This window comes from Trachymyrmex cornetzi, unplaced genomic scaffold, assembly GCF_001594075.2.
Source record: "Trachymyrmex cornetzi isolate Tcor2-1 unplaced genomic scaffold, Tcor1.1 scaffold193, whole genome shotgun sequence".
Lineage (NCBI taxonomy): Eukaryota > Metazoa > Arthropoda > Insecta > Hymenoptera > Formicidae > Trachymyrmex > Trachymyrmex cornetzi.
In genome coordinates, this window is record NW_017296561.1 from 17,441 (window position 1) to 40,730 (window position 23,290).

The following is a 23,290-nucleotide window of genomic DNA, read 5'->3' on the forward strand; positions in this document are numbered from 1 at the left end:
AATGAATCATTTTGCTTTTCAAATCGAAATCATCAGGTACTAAAAGCGCGAAAACAAAAAGAAAAGAACGGAATGAAATACAAGTTTCATCAGGTTGCGTAATGTACCTTTCCCAAGTTAATTCGCATAATTCCCTCAATTACGACGGAGAGGAAGGGCAAAGTTCAGTTACCGCGTAATGAGATCGTTAAGCGACGCTGGGTACATCGATCACGTGGTACGTACATGTGCGCAAATACGCACGTGTACGTGGCGCGATGTATCGCGAGACGCGAATATCGCGATCTGTCATGCCACCAGTCACACACCGTCACACCAACGAACCGACGTAGGCAGCAGACTTCAACCAGTATTTGTCAATATTTGCGTGATAACCAGATAATATAGTCATCGACTCTCCCTTCGACATCGGATTAATTTCAAGGAAACTTCACAAATCTCGCGTGTCGATTGGTTTTGCGAGCGTTGCGCGAGACTCGAGGTCCGAGGATGGAACGAAACTTAGTGAAAACATTGGATGACACGTAAGCGTTATGGGGCATATAGGTTAGGAAATCTTCCTCGGTATTGTAAGATATTTACTATAGTAAATATATCTATAGATATAGACACAACAGAGAGACCACTAGTGTCAGGGCTGTGTAGCTCAGCGTCAAAGTCTACCAACTCGGAGCAGAGACCAGGGTACCTATCATAGAACAAGTCGGAATCGATTCCGATCGGAATTATTCAATTATTTCCTAGATTTCTATTGTGTTTTTTTTTTAGGGAAAACGGAATAATTCCGATCGGAATCCATTCCAACATATTTCATGATAGGTACCCAGGCCTGGGATCAAGAAGAGGAGCGCTCTGATATTTTTCTCTGTTGTCAATTGTTTACAGTATAAGATTTTGAACATTTTTGAATTTCTATCCTATAATAAATATTATTATATTGTGAATGTTACTTAAGCTCGGTTTTTTGTTTTTTTTGTGATATAAAAATTGTATTTTTCTAGCTATGGTTACGGTAGTGAGTAAAATTATCACTACAAAACGATCAGTTTAGTGATTAATGATAGTTATAAATGCACAATTTTTACATTGTTATTATTATAAATGAGTCTAAATACAAGTTAATGAAAAACTAAGCGTTAATATTTAATACATTTGTGTGTCCATCTTTGTTTTCTTTACATTAGTTATTAATCAGTCTTGTATATTTATCCAGTAAAGTTATTATTGTACCCTATAGGCATGATAAGGAAGGAATCATTGGCTGTATTTTGGCTGATCACGCTGGTCTCTGTCTTGGAGGTAATAAATCGTCAAAGATCCAAATAAAAAAATCATAGATATTATGAAAAGATTTCAAACATTTGTACGACAAAACCTGTATAAAGTTGTAAACTTTTGTAGTTAAGGGCGATGCATCGAGTGACAGTGCTGGATTGATAGCGGCCATAGCAGATCTAGTTGCAAAATTGGAACCAAAATCTGGATCACCAATTATATCGCTTCAAAATGATAACAAGTAAGCCAAATAACAATTTTGCGACATTTCTAAATCTAAAATGGAAACTTGCTTGAATTTCAGGCAGTGTATTATACTTCGTAAGGAACCTGTAGTTGGTGCTATATATAAAGATATCGACTTGAAGTAATCACTATTGTACAAGTGTGGCTGAAATTTATAATATTTATATCCAAATGCAATCTTTTTTTACAAAAATATTTAACTATTAAGTATATGCGCAAATTGTTAATAAAAAGAAATTTAATAGGTAAGATATGTGGCTCTCTCTCATTATGTAAGGATTTATAGTTAATTTCAACTAGTTGTACAAAAATTATTTATATATATATATATGTGATCTTTTAACATTTTACAAAATCTTACAATGAAGCTGTAGTTGATTTATATATTAAATAAAATAATTTATATTACACGAGGATTTAGGTTCAGTCGCTCTTTTTCTGTTTATTTCTTTCATACCATTTGCTTGTTGCAAGCTGGATTAATTCGTAATTTTCATATAGCCAAGACATAAGTACAATCATAAACATTATTAAGCCAACTAATAGGTGCAATATTTTTTCACTTGGGAAGAAGTAAGTCTGAAATAATGGAAAAGATTACTTTACCGCTATGCGATTTTGGCGTATATACATATAAAATTACATCATGGATACTTTACGTGTGATAAATTAGTGGCGAACGCTGCGACGAGTAGACATGTGGAGAACATGGGCTTTGGTACTAGTCCGCGTAATGGACGATGGACTGTGTCTTGGTGTCTCTTATTAATGAATATCACCGAATGTATGATTCTCAAACTCATGTTCACGCAGTTTCCGAGAACAAAGCCGACCGGACCAAACCAGGTAGCAAACAGATACGATGCGCCCAAGAATGTGATCGACTGGTAGACCATGATCAAGTTGCTCTTGTTTATGGTCGCATTATCGGCTGTTGCGTTAGTGTAGCATTCGGTTACGCCATTGATTCCTAACAGTAACACGGCGAGGCAATGTGCTCTTAGCAATAGAACAGGTAAGGGTAAAATCAACTTTGAGCCACCATACAACCAGAGCAAGAGGCTCGAATAAGACTGACCGAATACTAGAACAATCAAACCGATATATGTAACAACAGAACACAAATGTGTCAACACATTCACACTCTCTTGTACTTTCACCTGAAAATATCATAGTTTATAAATAGGTACATAAAATTTTATGGTAAACATGGAAGGGTATAATAGACGCTCACTGGATTCTGATCAGAGATCGTTTTATCCCTTTTCACCATCTGTGTGAAATAAAAATAACCACTATCTTCGATTGGACGGAAAATAAATCTAGCAGCTAGCGAACCCATATTATTCACTATCTCGTAGACTCCCTTAAAGAAAGAAAAAATGAACATCTAATGACGACATCGGAGTATACGTAAGTGTCCTAAAATTCGCGAATTATAATATTACAATAAAAAAGGTCTTAAAAAATAAAGAAAGTTATTTGTAAATTCTTATTTTAAGCAGTAATTTTTTTTTAGATAAGAGTTTAAATATAGCTAATTACAGATTATGTTTAAACAGTCACCTGACCATGAGTCGTGCACACCATATTGTAGTGTTTGTGAGTATTAGCAAGCACGTACTTCAGCACGCTCATTAATACTACGTACACTCAATATAGCACGTGCGAGCAAATGGCCTTTAAACGTAATCTAATTGACCATACTTGAACCATTATTATTTCAAAAATTACTGTTAAAAATCAAAATTTATGAATAACTTTTTTATTTAACTTTTCGAAAACTTTCTTGCTACAGTATTTTGATTACGAATTTGGGAAATATTCTGTATATTGACACAAACCTGTTCTGTAAACGTTAATACTGGCATTATAGTCATGATCAATCTTTCGCCTTCCGTCAAAATCTGCTTTAGGATTCCTTGCCTAAAGAAGCTCCACGTGAGATTAGTCAACTTTGTATCAAAGTACGAATCCTACGGAGTAACTGTTATATTTTTCTTACAAAATGATAATGTAACAATGCAATTATAATACGTACATTATTTTCTAGCTGACAAGGTAAAAAATCTTCTATAGTATGAAAGGGAAACTCCCTTAACACATATTCGTCGCTGTTATCTTTCAAAGACATTTTTCGTTTCTGTGAGCACTTGTTCAGTTTCTTGATATGATAATGAAAATATGCATAATAACTAGTTGTGTAAAATATTGCCGCAACAAGTTGAGCGATACCGAATGCAAGTAATGCGTTCTCAGGATAATACAATATTAGTGGGACAAACGTCATAGTACGAATGACGATCATGATCGTATCCAGAATTATCTGGAAGAACAAAGATAGCAGTGAAATATTCATTTCTTGAAAATCTCATATATTTTTTGTCTCTGTTGCCTTACTTTAAGCCTAACGAAGAGAAATGCGTTTGCGACCAATTGAACGACTAAGGAAGACAGTTCTATAACACATGACAGTCCAACTGCCCAAACTGCAAACGTGTAGTATGATGGTAATATCTCTGTGGTGGAGAGCAAGAACAACCAAGTATATCCAAATAGAAAGGACATTACAATGCATATAGGTACTCTAAAACACATTAATTAATCCATACAATTTTGTTCAAAGAGAACAATCGAGTCTCTCAAAAGACAAACTGATCGATTCTATATTTTTCTATAATTTCTTAATTTCAATAGCATGACTAGTTTTACAACTTCATCAGTTTTTATATGCTTCTTATTTCATGGGGCTGATCAGTATAGTTTCTGAGATGATCAATTATCATGTAACTAAAGAACTAACGTCAGCCACAGTAGATTTATAACTTGGGCCCAGTTATGATCCGCCGTGTTAGTCAGACATGCTTTCACAAATGGCTCGCGTGATAAGAACAGTATCATTGATTCCAGTAAGAGTAATCTCACATTAATGACGCCTAGGATTGCCTGGCCCACGTGACGAACAACAAATGCGTTCAGAACAAATGTAATGCAGCGACAGAATATCTGTGGAAGAAGAGTTTTTCTAAAATTTTGTATGACATAGTATTTATCAATACAGAAGCAGTGCCTCTAATCAGTACTCTTAGATTAAAACGAATGCTTCAAAATACTCGGATTGTTTGCAAAAAAAACTGCTATACCGATTTTATCAACATACCTGAAATACAATGCTAAACGAGGCATTCTCCAAGCTGCTCTTCAGGATATTCGGCGGCATTTTCAGATCGATTCGACAGAAGCATGTGTGTGAATATTTCGAGATTCCCGCCGGGAGATGTAGAGAAACATTAACGTAGCCCTCTCTCCTAGGTTAAGTAAGGTTATGTGAGAGAACTACGATCTATTACAATCACAGGGACAACCAGGATAACGTTCGTCAATCATCTCCTCGGTTTCGTATGTATTACCGAGCCTTTTGTTTGCATAAGATCGATTCTGTCACAGCGAAAAAAGGAAGTGATAACCGTAATTAGCGTGATAACATTTCGTGATCGTGATGTAAGTACGTCGAAATGCGTGGCAATACAGACGATACAGCCGCAGACGTAGACCGCGTAGACAAGACAGATCACAAGACAGACGTTATGGGTTATAGATATTTACACGATACTATTGTTCGCTGCGGAGAGAAGCGTCGTGCAAAAACTGAGTAAACTGATCTTGTCGCCGATTAAAGATGACGACTAAAATTCGACTAATTGTAAACTTCGATTAATTTAATCAGCGATTAACCCTTACCGTACCATCTACAATTTGGTGCCTCATTCATAACATCAAGGGTCACTTCAAATCTCTTCGTTTTTTCACCTCTTCAAAATAATTTAAAAAATCTCTAAAAATTCACCAACATACTTTCAACTTTCTAGAATAAATATTGACTCTTTATTTTGGAAAATAAATAAAATGTAGTATAATTTATAATTACCGAAAGACTCAAAGAAACTTACACGAACAGGAATCGCTCGGTCACTATATAGTTACCCATATTAATACGGTAAGGGTTAATTATTGTTGATCATAACTCATAACTATTTTGTTGATATAGATTTATTAATTAGAGAAACAAGGAATTATATGCAGGTTGTATTTGAATAAGTATCCAATTTTTTATCGATGTAAATATATATCTCCAAACATTAAGAAGAGTTCAAATACAGGTGGTCTGTTTTCTGTTGCTGTACTAGAACTCTCTTTGATTCTCTTTCTCAACTTTCTCGCTTTCGACAAATATCAAACGTATACCTTTCTCACTTTAAGTTCGAAAAGTGCACACTAATTCAACTACAGAAACAAACCTATGGATTTAAGCCTATTCTACAATGTGCTCTTTGTTTCTTGTTTCTTGCTTTTTTCCCTTTTACAACCGTTTTATCGACAATTGTATTTCTTGCTACGTATTTCTTGTTTCTTTCGAAGTTCGTTAACTTTTATCTCGGGCGGCATAAAACAAAAAACCGGATATGGCCCGATTGCACCAACTTACTTTGATTTTAAATGAGGCTTCTTTCTGTCTCTGTTTCTTTTTGGCTTTAAAACGAGACAGATAGAGTTTTAAGTCTCGCTTAAAGTCAAAGTGACATTGATGCAATTGGGTCTAAGAAGCAAAAAAGACAAGATGTAAAAAATAGCAAAAAGCAAGAAACAGAAAACAAAAAGCACATTGTAGAATAGGCTTTAGAAACGCTTATGATGAATTCAATCGCATTGGATCAGTGCATATTAAAAGCTGAGTCATATATAAAATATCTCAATGCAGTGAACAATACAATCATCTTTAATGATGAAATGATACATGATATATTTTAATTGTTAAATAACGTGACAATATCATTAGTAATATTGTTAATTGTTCAAAATATTTATAACTTTGCTAATTTCATGCAAAGCAGCTTTTATTACATAGTATGCACTGATCTAGTGCAAGTGACTGAATTCGCTATTAGTTTCTGAGATAGGATTTTTAAAATAATTACTTAACAATATCAAATAATTAATAGAAAAGTAATAGAAAACAAGATAAAATTTAACACAAAATAAACCAAAATATGTGTTTTATAGATTTAAAAGAATCAAAATAAAATTTAAGAGAAATAAATTAAAAGGTTTTGTTTATAATTTATATAAATGTTTTTAAATGTTGGTCGATGGGATATGTGTCTATTTGACACTTTATTTAAATACATCTTGTATAGTTAGAAATATTATTTTAAATAATTCTGTTAGTTATTGAGAGAATTACAATTATTGCAGATTAACTGAAATTTGACCGCTGTTAATGATTACAACATTAATGTTCGTTATTTTTAGTTTATGTCGACCTTTCCTGAATTGATGTCCAGGGATAGGATAAAAAAATATTTTCGAAAAGAATTATTAATGAATAAATTCAATAAATTGAAGTGTATTTTACATAACTTGCTTTTTGTGACGATCATTAGATTAATGCTTTATTTCCGCCAATGTAAATTAATTATTTCGGTTCTCATTAACTTATTTTTTTCATTTTTTTCCTAGCTTTAAAAGTTAGAAAAAGATGAAGAATAAGTTAAACCGAGATTAACGTTAATCTATATATATGTGTGTGTGTGTGTGTGTGTGTGTGTGTGTGTGTGTGTGTGTGCGCGCGCGCGTGCGTGTGTGTGTGTGTGATTTCAATTAAATCTCAGGTAAACGTACGATTATCTTTTATCTGAATTATATTCTGTTATTTTTGTCTTTGAGTATTATTATCTTCGTATGAACGATCACGTAACATGAACGTGTCATGCTGATGATTTTTATAATTTCATCCGCAACGATATTAACATCGAGAATTAATGTTACGAGTCATTGCATTGTTATAAACTTGCCGAACATTTAAAAAAAAAAAAATTATCTTATAAACGCGTTTTTGCTTGCTTTTCGTCTTCTTATAGGTAACTTTTTTTTTTACCGTTCAAAGTCCAGGCATATGATTTATTACTTTGCCACAAAAAAGAGAGGGGGGGGGGAAGGCGCTAGAGAGAGTTCGAGAAAGTACAATAGAATATTTAAATGAACGGCATCACGATTCACTAATGTGACGGTTGAGCAATTTATGTTTATATCGCTTGAAAACCGATTAGTGTTTAAAATCCGAGTAGTAAATTGCTAATGTGAACGATCTTTTGCAACAGGATTACGTAAAACAGGAAATGATTTTGCGACGAAGGATGGTAGAATCACAAACATTAAAAAGCTTATCTCACGGAATCTCACAGAAATGAAACGTGTACGTGTCGCAGTGACAGAAAAACAAAGTGATATTGATGTGATATAAAGCGATAAGAATGCGGTCCAGTCCAGAAATCGGTACGTGGTATAGGATAGACAATTATATACAAAAAAAGTTTGTTAGTAAAATAAAAAATTTACAAGAAATATTTAATTACAACTTAGAAGAATAATTTTTCTTGATTCGTAAAATACTTTTATCACATAAACGTTATACACACTTTGGGTAATAATAAAAAATTAATTTTGCATGTGTGTTGTTGTAGTTTAAACACTTTTTTAATTTCCGTGAGAAAATTACGAACAAGTGTCAATGAATGATGCAAGAATGGGAACATATTTTAAAAGAGAGATTTATAAATGAAAAAGAGGAGTATTTTTTAAATTCGATTTTTGGCAAAAAATGTATGGCAAGAATGTACCTACACGAATACTCATACATATGCCATACGCAGATGTTAATGCCAAGCGTCAACCTTTTGTATTACCAAGAAAAAAATGACAAAAAAAACAATGTTCTCAGGAAAAGACATCAATAAAATTTCGAAAGGAAGATATAACTTTCATTCTTTTTTGTGACCGTTAGAGGACCAACTCTCTGAATTAGTTTTTAAATGATTAAAGCTTGAAGCATAACTGACAACAATATTTCGTTACGATAGGAATAAGGATTTTCTTTATTTTAATGTTTTTCTTAGGTGTCATTGTTATGATAATTTTCGGTTTCTCTGAAGAAAAAAATACAAGAAAAAATGTAGGAATAATACAACCATTCCCAAACGGTCGCAAAAAGGTTGTACCCTCCTTTCCTGTGTATACAATTCCATGAAATTCCTTTCTTTTCAAGGATAAAAAGAAATTCTCTGAAAATTACATTCTAGGTTTTTCAGGTAGTAAACTCTGAACTGGTCAAAGAGGAAGGAAACTGCACGAGAACGTTAACAAGGACGGATGTTCATTTTAGAAAAGGAAAGAAAGAGTCAACGGGCGATCAGCTGATCGCCACCGCGCTGTTCCTACAATTTTGCCATGGCACGTGATATTTTTTCGACGGTCCGAAGCAATCGTGATGTCAGGTAATAAGAAAGATGTCCCACAGAACATCACAGAAGAAAATGACACTCTCGAGTTAACGGATGTTCCTTAATAGTGAATTTAAGAGAATTTAATAGTGCATTGAGAAGTGTATATCAAGAGGTTCTGCCGTGACACAAAAGGCATAAACGTCGTATACAAGCGATTGAGATTAGTAAGACATCACGTTAATGGATTAAAAATATTTTATCGAGCAAGTTTAGTTCGGGCAAGATCACATGGTACATTTTTACATTTAACATAAGATTATTTCATGTATGGCGGCCTTTACAGTTTATCGAGATGGTGCGCGCTCGGCAAGGTCGAATTTGCTATACGTGCGACCGCGAACGCAGTGTTTCCTCATAGTAGCATTTCCGTCGACGTCCCGTTCATTGTACAGTTATTGCCGGGGTATTATTTAGACAGCACTGAGGTGCTGTAGTCAGTGTAGTCGTTCACTCATTGCGGTCAACTCGCAAGTCGCAGGTCGTGGTCAGTCCGGTCAGTCGTGATCAGTCGGACGGTGCGAACGGAACGGAAGGGAGCGTCCGGGTCGTGGTGTGTATTAACTTGTGCCGTTCTCGATGGTTCTCGATGCTTTCGCGTAAATCTGATGAGTAAGTGTCACGCCACCGTCGTTCGATCGCTCCTCATGGCGAGTTCTCGCGTCGCTAAACGCGATTTCTCGGCTCGACGTGACGTCCTATATGACGTTTGACGTCGGGGTGACGACACGACTGACGGTCGTCAACAGAGCATCGTAAAGTAGTTGGTGCATTACATTGAGTGCATTCAGCGGACTCAACAGTTGAATGAGCGTTCGCTGTTATTGGTATATTCTTTTAGATCATCCAATCAAAATTTTAGATCTAGAAGAATACATCAATAGCAGCGAGCGCTCACTCAACTGTTGAGTCTGCTGAACGCAGCCAATCTTCTTTTGAAGATGCTTGTCGCAACGAGCGTCTTGAGAATCTTGTCAATGTGTTGTAAGATGCTGCTGACAATAGCTCCGCGAACATTAAGGGTAGTTGACACGATTTGCAAAAGGAGAGGAGCAATGTCATGATAGAAGATTGATCGCTTGGATAATTAATTATTTATCGTACGAGTTTACGTAACGTATTACGTTACGAGTTAACGCGCGTCTATGCTTATCATTTGAATATACATTGAGAGCAAAAAGTATTCGTACAAGGAAATTTTTTATAAAAAAAATCTTATTTGTAGAAAATAAACATTAATTAGCAATTTTATACAATGAATACATTCTGTTCTAACATATACAAATGAGCTTCGCATGTATTTCTGATATTACAAGTTAAATTTCTCGACTCGTACGAATACTTTTTGAACATCCAAATAATGGAACTTTTAATTTTCACTTATTTTTCAGATATATTTTCTATAATTAATACACATCTTTTTGGTATATATAATTTTAAGAAATATACAGTCTATTTTATACTTTATGAGTTACTACTTTATAAATTGTTAATTATCCAGTAAGAAATGATCATCAATTAAACGTCGAACATTAAATTGGTATTGAAATCATCGTATCGATATCGATTCGATGACTCATTTTTCGCTGAATAATATTTAATTTAAAAAAATAAAGTTTTTTTAAACAATATTTTCTCTGTACGAACACTTTTTGTATTTACTGTAGCTATAATGAATGTTTAGAAGGGCGCTTTCATACGCGCGCGTGTAATCAAAACTTAATTTCAAACGTTTAGCACGGTTAATCTACTTGTTGCTTTGATATTGTAATGTTTCAACAGAAACTTTATTTATATATTGTTATTGAGGTATTATTTACAATATAATTATTACTTTCGAGATTTTGTTTCAAGAAAATAGAGTTGTTACGTAGAATTGCAAATTAAATAAGAAAAAGATTTTATTTAAGAATTTTTATTTTCCATCAAAGCGGATCTTGGTGCTTGATATATGCAAATTTGTACAAATATATTTTTAAACAAAATATATATAATAAATAATAACAAATGACTAATGATAAAAAAAACCAGTTAAATTTGTATTTAATTTAATCCCAATAAGTATATATATAGTGTAAAAGCAGATTACAATAAAACGATTTAAAAAATGGATAAAAATGTGCATATATCATGAACTTGTGTGACGTTACTTATGTAAATATATTCCTGCGTTTCGTGTCACGTGTATTTCACATTGTGTGCGCAAATGAAAAAGATGATCTTTGACTTTTGGAAATAATTCTTTGCATCTAAACGGTTTAAAGTTTTAAATGCTCTCCACATTTGGATTATGAAAAAAAATTATTGATTATTAAAAGAAAAATATGAATTATATTTGCATAATGTTTTCAACATAATATCATAAAGATAGACACATGAGATATTTTTTGTTTGAAGCAGTACTTATAAAATTGTTTTTAAATGTATGTATCTTTTTCAGCGAATACATTATTTATCATAACAGAGGGATCTGCAGTGAACTATTCTATTCTGAGCAATGAGTCCGCAAAGCCATAAGAACAATTTAACTCCAAAAGACATGCAGTCTAACGGATACTCTGCTGCCAATACCATGGCCAAAGAAGCAAGAAATCATTCATCTCCTTGTGAGTCAGTGGATTGTATGTGTGCTTAGATTGCCAATTTTTTACTTTTTATTATATACTATGTTATTTGCTGCATCGTTTGCAAATGTGTTTGGTATTTTATATTTTGCGTCATAATTATAATTTTTTCAAATTTTTGCATATGAAAATGAAATGATTGACTATATCAGGCCTGTCCAATTTGAGTTCCGGAGCCAAAACGCAAAGCCATCGACGCAAAAAAAATTCAATGTAAGATTCCATGGACTATAAAGTATTGATGAGTGTCGCTCAGACTCGTATCAATACTTTACAGTTTCCGAAATCTTATCCATATTGATTTTTTTGCATCGATGGTTTTGCGTTTTGGCTCCGGAGCTCAAATTGGATACGCCCGGACTATATAATATAAATAACTAAGCAATGATCTAAATCAATTCAAACTGACGAGTGTAGTGTCCACGCGATACATTATTTAGTGTATATACCCGCAATATTTTTAATGCTTTATATTATATAACTATTTGCAAATATAATTATATCGATAATTTAATCTTTATTCAAATTTATTTTAATAAAAAAAAGGCTGACTATTAATTATTATCAGTATATTAGTTCATTTTATTATCAACTTTTAGTTAAAAACAGAAGTCGAAACTGATAAAACTGTGAATATTATATCTGGAAAAGACTATATATGTATAAACTGGAAATGCTAATATTGTGTCTACTATTATTGTCTGTATCTATACCGTGTCTAATATTATGAATATTATACTTGAATGATTATATGCGCATTTTTTGGGAATACTGCGTCTATATACTGTAGCTAACACTACGAAGAGTTATATACGATAATTATTTTATCGCATGAATATCTACACTTACCGGCTTGTACTGGCTTGAACATCGCTGCTTAGTTTTCTCTAAAGTATCAAATGTTGAATTTTGTCAAGCTAAATAATAACAAAGTAAATGATGCTTGCGACAAAAATGTTATCTTTAATTCGTTTGATTGTCATTTAAAAGAATATTTGTAATTAGATAATTCTTTCTTACTGTATATATATTTTTAAATTTTACTACATTTTTTTGCATGACATGGCATTATTAATATAATCACATTAAAAAAAATTTAATCTCACCATTTTTGCAAAATTGTGCTTTTTTTATTTTCTAGTGGTTACTGATTTTTTTTATAATCATGTATTTTTAATATATTTTTGCACAAATTACAAGATAAAATACTAATCGTAAAATATTAATCATATTATTGTTACAGCAATGCCTTGGTTTGGAATGGACATAGGTGGTACATTATGCAAATTAGTGTATTTTGAGCCGAAGGATATAACGAGAGATGAAGCAGACGCAGAAGTTGAGATATTGAAAAATATTCGTCGATATCTCACTAAAAATTCGGCATATGGAAAAACTGGCCATCGTGATACGCATTTACAAGTAAACATTATTAAATATTTCACTTGTTCTTTCTACAATTTATTAATTATATAAACCTGTTGATAATTAATTTGATTGTTTCAGATGGATAACATCTGTATTAGAGGCAGACGAGGAACCTTACATTTTATTAGATTTCCTACAAGTGAAATGGGAAATTTTTTAGCATTAGCAAAATCAAAAGGTATGGCAAATCTTGTGACTACTGTTTGTGCCACTGGGGGTGGTGCTTTTAAATTCGAAGATAATTTTAAAAAGGTTTGGAAAATTATCGATCTTTGCCTTTGGCTTGTTGTAATTAGGTTTGTTCAATTTGCTTACACTTTTTACACTCAGAATCTTCGCTTTCTCTCTTTTCAGCGCCAAATATGTATCTATCTCATTTTAAGTGTAAAAAGTGTAAAGAAGTGTAAGCAAGTTGAACAGACCAAATTGTAACATGATAATTATTAAAATAATGAAATATCTTTGGCAGGAAGTAAACATGAATTTGGCAAAATTTGATGAATTAGATAGTTTAATACGCGGGATGCTCTACATAGAAACTACGAATCCACATGAATGCTATTATTGGTCGAATCCCACCGATGACAGCAAATGCCAAAAAGTACCCTATGACTTTTCTGAACCATATCCTTTCTTGGTAAGAGTATATAACAATATTTTTTTATTGTGCGCTTTTAATTGGTGGAATTGCTGATTGATTATTTTCTGCAGCTCGTTAATATAGGCTCCGGAGTAAGCATACTAGCTGTATATGGACAAGAAAATTTTAAAAGGATATCTGGAACAAGGTAAATTGCGTGTATGTTGTATTTTGTAGTTGTAAGATATTTATTATCAAGTAATATCAGTACATTTTTAATTATAGCTTAGGTGGTGGTACATTCTTGGGATTATGCTGTCTTCTTACTGGATGTAACACCTTTGAAGAAGCAATAGAACTAGCGACAGGCGGCGATAATACAAGAGTGGATAAATTGGTTAAGGATATATACGGTGGTGATTATGGTCCTTTCGGTCTTCCTGGAGATTTAGTTGCGAGCAGGTATGTACAATTGTAAAGCAGTTATTAATTCCTATTCTAAGATGTAATTTCTTTATTTTGATTCTTATTTTGTATCCCTTTTTTTATTGTTTTTAGTTTTGGACAAATGAATTCCAAAGATCGTAGAAATACTGTCACAAAGGAAGATCTGGCGCGTGCAACTCTTGTTACTATCACAAATAATATTGGTTCTATCGCGCGTATGTGTGCTGTTAATGAAAAAATTGAAAGGGTAATAAAAATATAGAATTTGTTATATATATTATAAAATAGTCACGTATAACAATTTTTGTTTTTAGGTTGTATTTGTAGGAAATTTTCTCAGAGTAAATCCCATATCAATGAAATTGTTGGCCTATGCTATGGATTATTGGTCTAAAGGAACTTTGAAAGCCCTGTTTTTGGAACATGAAGTAAAAATCTAACTGAAAGTTCATATTTAAAAATGTCATTCAGATATCATAGGATATTATATCTTGATTTCAGGGTTATTTCGGAGCGGTGGGATGTCTATTACAATTTAATGGCGAATCGAGCTAAACAATGGGGAAATAGTCATATAACATAGCATTCCATATGACCAACTTCGTAGAACATTTCTCGAGTGAGCAAGATTATTCGACATAATTATATTTATTTTTGTTACATTTTTTCAATTCATGAATCTACAATTTATTGAGTAATCATTTATATTAATATGGAAAGCCTTGATATTTATGTAGTAGGATTAAGGGTATATTTGTCAAGTGTCATTGTATAATTTATCACTATTTTAATGTAGGAAAAAATAATTGTCAAAATATTTTTAATTTTGGTCGGAGGGTAGTTATTTTGCTATAATTGTTTGATTACGAGCACAAATCTAACTCGGCAAATAGAATCTATAATGGACCAAATCCAATAGGATTAAGGATAGTCTCTTCTTCCGATGTTTGTTACATGCCGCATAGACTAGTTCTACCTCATAATTTATATTGTAAAGTTTTTCTACAAATGTGCACACAGATTTTTATGTATATAGGTAATATGGCAATCATTATTACACTTACACATCTTTTCTCTTCGTAAGTTTATAATCGAATAAAACCATTGGGTAGCGGTAAATACTTTCGCACTGATTGTTAATATTAGTAATTATTTTGTTGTTAATGCATTGCACATTACAAGGTGAACCTTTTAAAATAAATTTTTAATTGAATATTAATACAACTTTTCTATGAAACATTATTCATGCGCTTCTGATAGTTGCATAAATTACGAATTTTTTATACCGCTCCAGTAAAATCACGATTTATAATAAAAAAATATACGCTTCCGTCAGGATAATGATATGATACAATACATATTGGAAGTTGTCGAAGCCCGCAGCTAACGCTAAATATTCACAGAAAGTTCGATTCGTATTATCAATGTACCGAATGTTCCGGAACAGTAAAAAAATCTTCATAGAATGTGCAAATGTCGATGAAATGTTCAGAATATCGTGTGAATACTTTTTATATATTTCATGAAAATCGTGAGTGAGCGAGCAGTGCACATACTCGCCGACAGAGGGCCGCGGTGAAGAGCATTTATTCGTAAACAAGAATCACAAGAAGCGCAACACTTCGTCTACGAAGAGAGCCCTGAAATTGGACTCCGAGGTGAAAACACATTAAATGTGTTTTCTAAAGTAAAATTTTGTTTAAAAACTGATTCACGGACGACCTAAACTGGAATTTTTGAAAAAATTAAAATTTTGTGGAATATACATATATGGAATATTCTCGAAATATATAATGACATGCAAATGAAATTTTTAACAGACATTTGAATGTTTCTTTTACATACCATAAATACTATTCGGAATATTTTGGAGAATATTTTGGATTCTCTCTCTTGGAATGCTTTTTGGGGATTTTATGAACATTTTATGAATATTTAGCGTTTGTCAGGAGATGTGTCAAACATTAAATCTTGTTTTTGAGAAATATGTGGTGTAATGTGAATGAATGAAAAATATAATTGAAATATTGATACAATAAGTGATAATCATATTGATATTATTATTAAAAAATGCGTACACACACATTTTAGAAAACAACCGTGATATATTTATTTTCTATTTGAAATGTGACAATTAATAAATCTTTTGATGTTATTTATAATTTATCGAGTAATTTAATATTACCATAAGTGTATCCTTATACAAGCGAATAGCTTATTTTTGTTGCAATGTATTGTGGAAGCATGCCAAACAAACTTGAATAAAATATCATTTTAATATACAATAAAAAATGCGTATGTATACCCATACTATTTCGTATTACTTACGATAAAAATAAAATTTTGTGATAAATTAAGCTGACAAAATAGATGCAAAAATATATTCTGAATTTATTAGTTTTAATAATATATATGTCTCATATCGTATTATATAATGTATATTTTGCAAATATTTCATATTTGAAATGCATGAAATCTGCATATATAAATACTTAGGAAGAAACAAGAATACATGGTGGAAGTTATTTTCACCATGCAAGAATACAAGACATGGTTACTTAGCAACGTTCTTACAAAACAGTGCCACTCTAAATGTCAAGCAGACTGATTTCCACGGACATAAGTCAGCTGTGAGACTATAGATTTTGTAGTGATATTACCATTATTATTCATTATTTTTTTTTATACATTTTTTATATCTTTAAACAGATCAGTATATTATATAAATCTTTTTACATCTTTTTTGATATCAATAAAAATGGTAAGTTAATTAATCTCAATTATTAACCTATTATAAGTTCTTTTTTAGATTATCATTATTTGTATCAATATTAATATTATCAATGTTTTATCAGTATTTTATTAAGACATACTTTTTTACAAGCATTTTTATATAATTCCATGTATGATTTTTCTCTATCCATTCTGTTCTTTCATTTTATTTCATTCCTATTTCTAAATTATTATATTTCTTAACTGTGTGTGTTAATTATTTAAAATTGATAAAAAGGGTCCCAAAAAAGCAAAAGGAAAAGCGACAGATAATGTCGATGGGGTAGATACAACAAAAATGAATAGGGAACAATTAGAGATATATGCACATAAGATATTGGAAGAGATGGAGCGGGAACGGGAAGAAAGAAACTTTTTTCAATTAGAAAGGGACAAACTACGAACTTTTTGGGAAATTACGAGACATCAGTTGGATGAAGCCCGGGCTGTAGTCAGGTACTTTATCGATAATAAATGACCATTTGAATCACTGATGAATGCGTTTCAAATTCTTTAGAAATAAAGAACGTGAGAAAGAGGAATTAGTAGAGAATCACGAAGCTGAACTCAAATTATACAAGCAGAAAGTGAAGCACTTGATGTATGAGCATCAGACTAATTTATCTGAAATCAAAGCAGAGCATCTGGTTGCTCTTAAACTGGCACAAGACGATCATATTGTGCAAGAAAATGAGCTTATTAAAGATAAAACCAATCTTAAAAAAGTACAGAAAGAGCAAGAATTGGCATACATGAATGAAATTCGCGCATTAAAATTGGTAAGATGCACAATCTCTCTTTCTCTCTCTCTCTCTCTCTTCCCCCCCTTCTCCCTCCCTCTCTATCTTTCTTTATATGTACGCATTTATTAAATTGTAATTGAGAAAAAAATCGCTCATTTTTATACATATAAAATGCAGTATAATTCAGAGGAAATGAACAATATGATAAAAAAATTTGAATCTGAAGCAATAGAATTTGAGCAAAAGTACGAACAAAAATTAACAACCCAATATGAGTCCTTAATATTGAAACATCGTATGGAGATAACTGAAGTAGAGGAGAGGAAGAACGCGCAAATTGCGAATCTGATAAAGAATCACGAGAATGCATTTACCGAAATAAAAAATTATTATAATGATATCACTCTGAATAATTTATCGTTAATTAAGAGTATGAAGGTGAACCTTATAGTTATTATAAATTTTATAATTATAGAGTCACGGAAAATAAGGATCGACAATTTTTCAATTAACGTAGCATATATTTTAATAGGAACAAATGGAAATGATGAGAAACAATGAGGAACGTATGAAGAAACAAATACGGGAATTAACAACAGAAAATAAAAAATATTGGACTGACTTGAAAACTTTACAGGAAACGATTACCGAACTTAATCGTCAACTTGCAAATTACGAGAAAGACAAGCAATGCTTAGTTGTTGGTATTTGAAACATATCATTATATAATAGCGTTATGAAAAATTGAATTAATAATTATTACAGAACACAAAACGAAGATTATCCGCAGTGATGAAGGATTTAGAAAATTTAAAATGGGAAAATGAAGTTCTTGAGCTGCGTTTTGAAAAAGTAAGATATTTAAATATATAAAAGTAAGATATTTAAACTATACATATAACATTTTCGAAACATACATATACTATTTCTTATAAAATATATTTCTAATATATTTTATTTAGTGCCAATCCGAGAGAGACGAGTTACATTCTAGATTTGTGTCGGCTATATTTGAGCTGCAACAAAAAACGGGTTTAAAGAATGTACTCTTAGAAAAAAAATTAGAAAAGTTATCGGATTTACTGGAGCAACGTGAAGCACAGATTAGCGAAGTGTTAGCTGCTGCTCAATTGGATCCTGCGGTGGTGGTTAATATGAATAAAAAATTAGAGGTATACATTAAACACAATCTTATCACAATTATGTGAATTAAATACGAATACGATAATAATACATTTCTTTGTAGGATATGCTCAATAGAAAAAATACTGCAATACAAGACTTACAATATGAACTGGCGAAAGTATGTAAAGCACATGACGATTTGTTAGCAATTTATGAGAATAAATTGCAAGAATATGGAATTCCCAAGACTGAACTTGGGTTTCAGCCTCTAAGGATGAAGATAACTGGTGCGAAATTGGGTTTAGGTCCAGCTGGTCTCGTTACCGCAAATCAGTAATACATTAAAAAAATATTTATATATAATTAATTTGTGAAAATTTTATGTCTTGTCTGAGAAAACTGTGTTGACAAGTTTTATCATTATTTTTTATAGATTTTAATGAAAGAGATAATAAGTTTTTAGTAAGCTGTACAATTTGATATGTGTTTAGTACTGTATAGAATATTTGATAATACGCGCATTTAATGCACCTAGCGATGGACTTGGAAAAACTTGAAATGTTATTTTTGAACAAGATCGATATATGTACAGAATTTTTTGACAGAGTTTTTTATTCTGTAAAACAAATACACTTTAGCTTATGCGTTATGTTTTCAAAAATTACATAAAATTATCACAGAGAATGTACAGAGTAGATCGTATTATGCCTGGAAGTTGTATAGCCTCAGTAATTATTCAACATATTTATGCTTTTGCCTCTAATCATATTTCTTGTCGCAGTTAATGTTGGCAATGAAAAATCTGATATTGTATATGTTCAGCTCATATATTTTCATTTCTATTACTAATTACATAACTCCATTTTATGCTCCAACATCTTGTTAAATATTCAACAACTGGCAGGCACAAATACATTGAAAACATTCATATATAGATATTAACATATAGATATTAGACACTGACTATAGTCTAACTTGTAAAACACTGTAAGTCAAATACATCAGGTCACATGGTTAACAAATTTCACTGGCTTTATGTAAAATATTTCCCCATCCGTTTCTCACGCAATAATAGTAATAGTCTGTAAATTTTTCCATTTTATAATACTTTACGGTTAAGTGAAGAAATAATTTATCATTTGCTCACAGATTTGTAAATATTATACAACACTTTGTATAGATATAATTTTATAATACATATATAGATGTGTATATATATATATATTATACATATATATTTATATATATGCTTATGTGTATATTAAGAATTTTGGCACAATAAGAAATAGAATCACAGTTGAAATCATTGTACATTATAAGATTTACAGATAGTTTTGTCAATATGTCGGTTTCGTGTCTGTGAAGTGTATATTACACGCTTACTACGATATGAAATGCACATTGAAATGTGTAATCAATCAAACTTGAAATCCCACAACTAGGCTCTACATTATAGAAAATTACACAAATTATGAAATTATGAAATAATATATAAAAAATCCAGATTCCGGAAAAGATTACGCGAAATACTAAGAGATTAATCGGATATAATTCTGAGCACTGCAAAATTTAGAATTTATCTGTACGCGTGTTTTTTTTTCTTTGAATTAGGCTCGTTTGGTTACCACCTTATCTGGAAAGAACATTCGATCTACGCTTTTTTTTCCTTTTTATTAAATTTTTACGGCCGTGTCGAGTGTGTATCAGAGTCGTAGAAAAAATAAGCCTCTGTTTTAATTTTAGATATTAGTGGTCCATTGTTCCATTGTAAACCTTTTCCTCAAGTTCCTTGAAAAATTCGCTCGCTATATTTATAAGTGCATCGATTTCTAGCTTGTTGTGCGCACATTAAATTTAAATGAAAGCGTAATATATGCTTAAGGACGTTCTCCGAAAAATCCATTTTCTTTAGATTTTTCTAAAACTTACAGAATAAGCTTGTTTTAGTGTTCTGAACATATATACTTTGAAGCTCAGTACTCGTTGCGGGATTAAAAATCGAGATATTCCACTTCAAAGTTGAAACGTTTAACATAGAATCCCTATCTAAAGCTTATTCGAAAGTGGTTTTTTATTCACTGTAAACAAAGTTTTCTTTAGAATTTTTTGAAACAAAGAGACATAAAACTTGATATTACAAGGAATAATATGAAATTTTCCTGAATATGCCTTCCGGTATTTATATTTAAGAAATCATTTAACAAAGTAAGTAGCTCGGCTATTTTTTCGACCGGCGGCAGTAGCGAAGGCGAGAGGTATTGACGACTTGGCAACGTCGCGTCGTATATGCTCAACGCGTGACGCGTGACAACACAAATAACCTCGTACTTTCTCAGGGTAGCGATCACGTAATTTCAGCAAAAAATTAATAAGATGATGCAATACCCGAAGCAGGGCAGACACTGTCCATAACCTTACTAACATAACACAAAGCGCAGAGCGAAAAAGCAGCGTTGCCGCATCGCACGGAGTGACGCAGTAGGATCATTTTTACACTTCTGCGCACACGGTGATACTCAACTAGTATTTTCTGTGTGTAGGGGCGATTGCGTGGACGCGAGTAAACTTTAGGTTGAGCACAACTGCAGTCGGAGAACGTCCTTAATATAGTTAAGCAGTATAATGCATTTATATATATAAAATTTGATGTGATGTAGCAACACACTTTCATTTAATTTTACTACTAGCGCATACTTACGCATTTGTATGATAAATAAAAGGAAAATATATGAGTATATATTATCTAGATAGGAGAAAGGCAAGGTACACTTTCAAGTAGTTCAAAATTACCACATTTGCATAGGTAGCAGATGTAAATACACAATGATTATCTGTGTAGCTTGTACACACTTGGTCTGCGGTCTGATAAGAATTGTGTTAATTAATTTAAATACTGAATTGCAAATTTTGTACTTTACTGGTATTGAAAAGGAATCATAATTTTACGGAAACTTGTAAATTAATTAAAAGTTTCCAAGAATAATTTATCGCCTTTCGAAAAGATTATGTATTACAAAAAAATGTGCGCATACGATGTAATATAAACGTGTTCTGTTTGCTTTACGGATTATTTGATTTTTTTCGTTCAACTCATTATTCTCCAATTTGGTAGAACGTCAGCAATCAACGTAGAAAAGTATGTTGTTACATTGTAAACTACGGTTTCGCCGGCGGTCAAAATAGCTCCAAAGGAGCCGTATGTACCGTAATCTATTATGCTATGATTGCATGCGGACAAGACTGCCAGATCTTTCCCCGGGCCTTTGCCATCATTTTCTGATACAAAGCTGATTCGGTGACGTTTACTGCGCAAGTTATACTTGCACCAAGCGATATTATCACTCGTTATTACGAAGATCACGTTGTTGTATTTGCTAGCGAAGTAATCCATCGCCGACAAATAGTAACTTACCGGCGCCGGCCGCGTTTTCAATTTCTGCCAAAGATAATCCACGTAGTCGGTCCTGCGTACGTGTACGCTGACGTAGGTTGGCGAGGACAAGTTGAATTTTTCCGCCACGCGTTTCAACACTTTCTCTGCGTAGATTCTTAGACTCGGTTTGAATGTAAATTCTCGTCGTACGTCATCTAGCCAGACCAGTATCAAAGACCAATAAGCCGCATGCCTGAAAAAAAAATTAATTTTTATTTAAATATATCTTTTAAAAGATTAAGAGAAACTTATTTTTTATTTTGCATAATTTTATTTACGTATTTATTTCACAGTAGTTTGTGCTGTGAAATCTCTAAAAATGCTGACCTAGGTATTATGATGTTTTGCTCTGTACTGTTCCACTGACTGAGCGAATTAACCACCTGGCCAACGTCTAGAGTACATCTACCGATGTAGCTGAGTGGCGGGATGCTGAGATTCTCAAAGTGCTCTTCCAGGGTCTTGAGAATGCAACGCGGCATGAATGGCTCTAGGCCGGTTCTCCGGGCGGTTGCCCACACAGAAGCGTACTCCCAGATCTGGTTACCTAGTCTACCACCTTGCATCGCCGAGACTATGCCATATTTGGGACAAGGGTTGCGCAATTCTGACGCCGGTATACGGACGTTGTTCTTCAGGTTCGTGCGACAGAGTGCTTGCTCGTACGCGGAGATCTTCATGTGACGCGCCGGTGGGGTCGACGTGTACATGGGAAACAGGAAGACGTGGATGCAGAATACCACTAACACCGCGAGGACTATCGCGCTCGCAAGCACATGCTGTTGAGCGTGACTCATTCTCTCTGCTAATTTTACGCCACGCAAATTTTCAACGACGGGATGCTGTTTTTTTTTCTTTATCGTTCACTTTTTCTCCCTCTACGTATTTGCTCTCTACCCTCTCGTCACTACTTTGCTCTGCTTCTCGCTTGCTCTGCCTCTACTGGTCGGTCGCTTGCTTCTCGTGCTAGTCCGGCATTTCGTATCTACAGGTGTGCCATGTCCTTTGCTTTCCGACGTACATCTTAGCAACAATAAATGAGCGATTAATGAGCGATAAATGTATAAATACAATACTTTAGGACAATATTTTAGGATTACATGATAACTTTAAGAATATTCGAGCACATATCGTTTAAAATAACGTATCATTTTGAACATTACGCGTTATTTTAAGATTATAATGTCGAGACACAATTATATAATGTAGAGCCAGGGAATGGAAAGTTACTTTTTAAAAGTAACAAGTTACAGTTACTCGTTACCGAGTAGGAAAAGTAA

General features: G+C 32.7%; 5 protein-coding genes across 11 annotated transcripts in view; 3 read left to right on the forward strand and 2 right to left on the reverse strand.

Annotated features, from left to right (window-relative positions):
• Positions 1-230: 230 nt before the first annotated feature.
• Lamtor5 (Late endosomal/lysosomal adaptor, MAPK and MTOR activator 5) lies at positions 231-1,755 on the forward strand. Of its 3 annotated transcripts, none has more exons than XM_018505055.1 (4): positions 231-546; positions 1,238-1,299; positions 1,402-1,516; positions 1,580-1,755. In XM_018505055.1, the coding sequence occupies exons 1-4, from the start codon at positions 518-520 to the stop codon at positions 1,644-1,646; spliced, it is 273 nt and encodes a 90-aa protein (XP_018360557.1). In that variant the 5' UTR covers positions 231-517; the 3' UTR covers positions 1,647-1,755. The 3 variants fall into 3 exon arrangements, with proteins under 3 accessions (XP_018360557.1, XP_018360558.1, XP_018360556.1); XM_018505056.1 differs by having other exon boundaries at positions 232-524; positions 1,561-1,755; XM_018505054.1 differs by having other exon boundaries at positions 235-524; positions 1,580-1,754.
• A 180-nt stretch (positions 1,756-1,935) lies between these two features.
• On the reverse strand, positions 1,936-4,760 carry LOC108759555 (protein RFT1 homolog). The gene is made up of 8 exons (XM_018505044.1): positions 4,682-4,760; positions 4,325-4,527; positions 3,922-4,108; positions 3,563-3,847; positions 3,366-3,497; positions 2,756-2,887; positions 2,181-2,681; positions 1,936-2,100 (listed from the first exon to the last, which is right to left on the reverse strand). Exons 1-8 carry the CDS (start codon positions 4,739-4,741, stop codon positions 1,945-1,947), a joined length of 1,656 nt encoding a protein of 551 aa, XP_018360546.1. The 5' UTR covers positions 4,742-4,760; the 3' UTR covers positions 1,936-1,944.
• Positions 4,761-4,843: 83 nt separating this feature from the next.
• fbl (pantothenate kinase 3 fbl) lies at positions 4,844-15,722 on the forward strand. Of its 5 annotated transcripts, none has more exons than XM_018505045.1 (12): positions 4,844-4,920; positions 7,680-7,861; positions 8,667-8,852; positions 11,299-11,479; positions 12,726-12,904; positions 12,989-13,162; positions 13,380-13,547; positions 13,622-13,698; positions 13,776-13,952; positions 14,049-14,184; positions 14,252-14,365; positions 14,439-14,511. In XM_018505045.1, exons 4-12 carry the CDS (start codon positions 11,356-11,358, stop codon positions 14,490-14,492), a joined length of 1,203 nt encoding a protein of 400 aa, XP_018360547.1. In that variant the 5' UTR covers positions 4,844-4,920; positions 7,680-7,861; positions 8,667-8,852; positions 11,299-11,355; the 3' UTR covers positions 14,493-14,511. The 5 variants fall into 5 exon arrangements, with proteins under 5 accessions (XP_018360547.1, XP_018360548.1, XP_018360551.1 ...); XM_018505046.1 differs by having other exon boundaries at positions 7,680-7,854; XM_018505049.1 differs by lacking the exons at positions 4,844-4,920; positions 7,680-7,861; positions 8,667-8,852 and adding an exon at positions 9,127-9,470 and having other exon boundaries at positions 11,299-11,464.
• A 942-nt stretch (positions 15,723-16,664) lies between these two features.
• Gas8 (Growth arrest specific protein 8) lies at positions 16,665-18,914 on the forward strand. The gene is made up of 8 exons (XM_018505057.1): positions 16,665-16,698; positions 16,948-17,165; positions 17,227-17,488; positions 17,630-17,890; positions 17,985-18,152; positions 18,218-18,304; positions 18,415-18,624; positions 18,699-18,914. The coding sequence occupies exons 1-8, from the start codon at positions 16,696-16,698 to the stop codon at positions 18,912-18,914; spliced, it is 1,425 nt and encodes a 474-aa protein (XP_018360559.1). The 5' UTR covers positions 16,665-16,695.
• A 2,284-nt stretch (positions 18,915-21,198) lies between these two features.
• The window catches only part of LOC108759561 (galactoside 2-alpha-L-fucosyltransferase 2), a 5,128-nt gene continuing 3,036 nt past the window's right edge, over positions 21,199-23,290 (reverse strand). The window contains exons 2-3 of the mRNA XM_018505058.1: positions 22,338-23,033; positions 21,199-22,203 (exon numbers count right to left, since the gene is read on the reverse strand). Coding sequence (XP_018360560.1) covers positions 21,663-22,203; positions 22,338-22,807 — 1,011 coding nt within the window. The 5' untranslated portion in view covers positions 22,808-23,033 and the 3' untranslated portion in view covers positions 21,199-21,662. The remainder of the gene's footprint in view (positions 22,204-22,337; positions 23,034-23,290) is intronic.

What these genes read in the sequence shown, in the direction of transcription:
- LOC108759555 (XM_018505044.1), bottom strand. Translation starts at nt 4,741, where the DNA reads ATGCCGCCGAATATCCTGAAGAGCAGCTTGGAGAATGCCTCGTTTAGC. An exon ending in ATAAATCTACTGTGGCTGAC is followed by an intron (nt 4,109 to 4,324) that starts GTTAGTTCTTTA and finishes AATGTGTTTTAG; the next exon opens with AGTACCTATATGCATTGTAA. An exon ending in CGATCTCTGATCAGAATCCA is followed by an intron (nt 2,682 to 2,755) that starts GTGAGCGTCTAT and finishes TGATATTTTCAG; the next exon opens with GTGAAAGTACAAGAGAGTGT.
- Lamtor5 (XM_018505054.1), top strand. Translation starts at nt 490, where the DNA reads ATGGAACGAAACTTAGTGAAAACATTGGATGACAC. An exon ending in GTGAAAACATTGGATGACAC is followed by an intron (nt 525 to 1,237) that starts GTAAGCGTTATG and finishes TGTACCCTATAG; the next exon opens with GCATGATAAGGAAGGAATCA. An exon ending in CGCTGGTCTCTGTCTTGGAG is followed by an intron (nt 1,300 to 1,401) that starts GTAATAAATCGT and finishes AAACTTTTGTAG; the next exon opens with TTAAGGGCGATGCATCGAGT.
- Gas8 (XM_018505057.1), top strand. An exon ending in AAGACAAGCAATGCTTAGTT is followed by an intron (nt 18,153 to 18,217) that starts GTTGGTATTTGA and finishes TAATTATTACAG; the next exon opens with AACACAAAACGAAGATTATC. An exon ending in TTGAGCTGCGTTTTGAAAAA is followed by an intron (nt 18,305 to 18,414) that starts GTAAGATATTTA and finishes TATTTTATTTAG; the next exon opens with TGCCAATCCGAGAGAGACGA.
- fbl (XM_018505045.1), top strand. Translation starts at nt 11,356, where the DNA reads ATGAGTCCGCAAAGCCATAAGAACAATTTAACTCCAAAAGACATGCAG. An exon ending in TCGAAGATAATTTTAAAAAG is followed by an intron (nt 13,163 to 13,379) that starts GTTTGGAAAATT and finishes TATCTTTGGCAG; the next exon opens with GAAGTAAACATGAATTTGGC. An exon ending in CCCTGTTTTTGGAACATGAA is followed by an intron (nt 14,366 to 14,438) that starts GTAAAAATCTAA and finishes TCTTGATTTCAG; the next exon opens with GGTTATTTCGGAGCGGTGGG.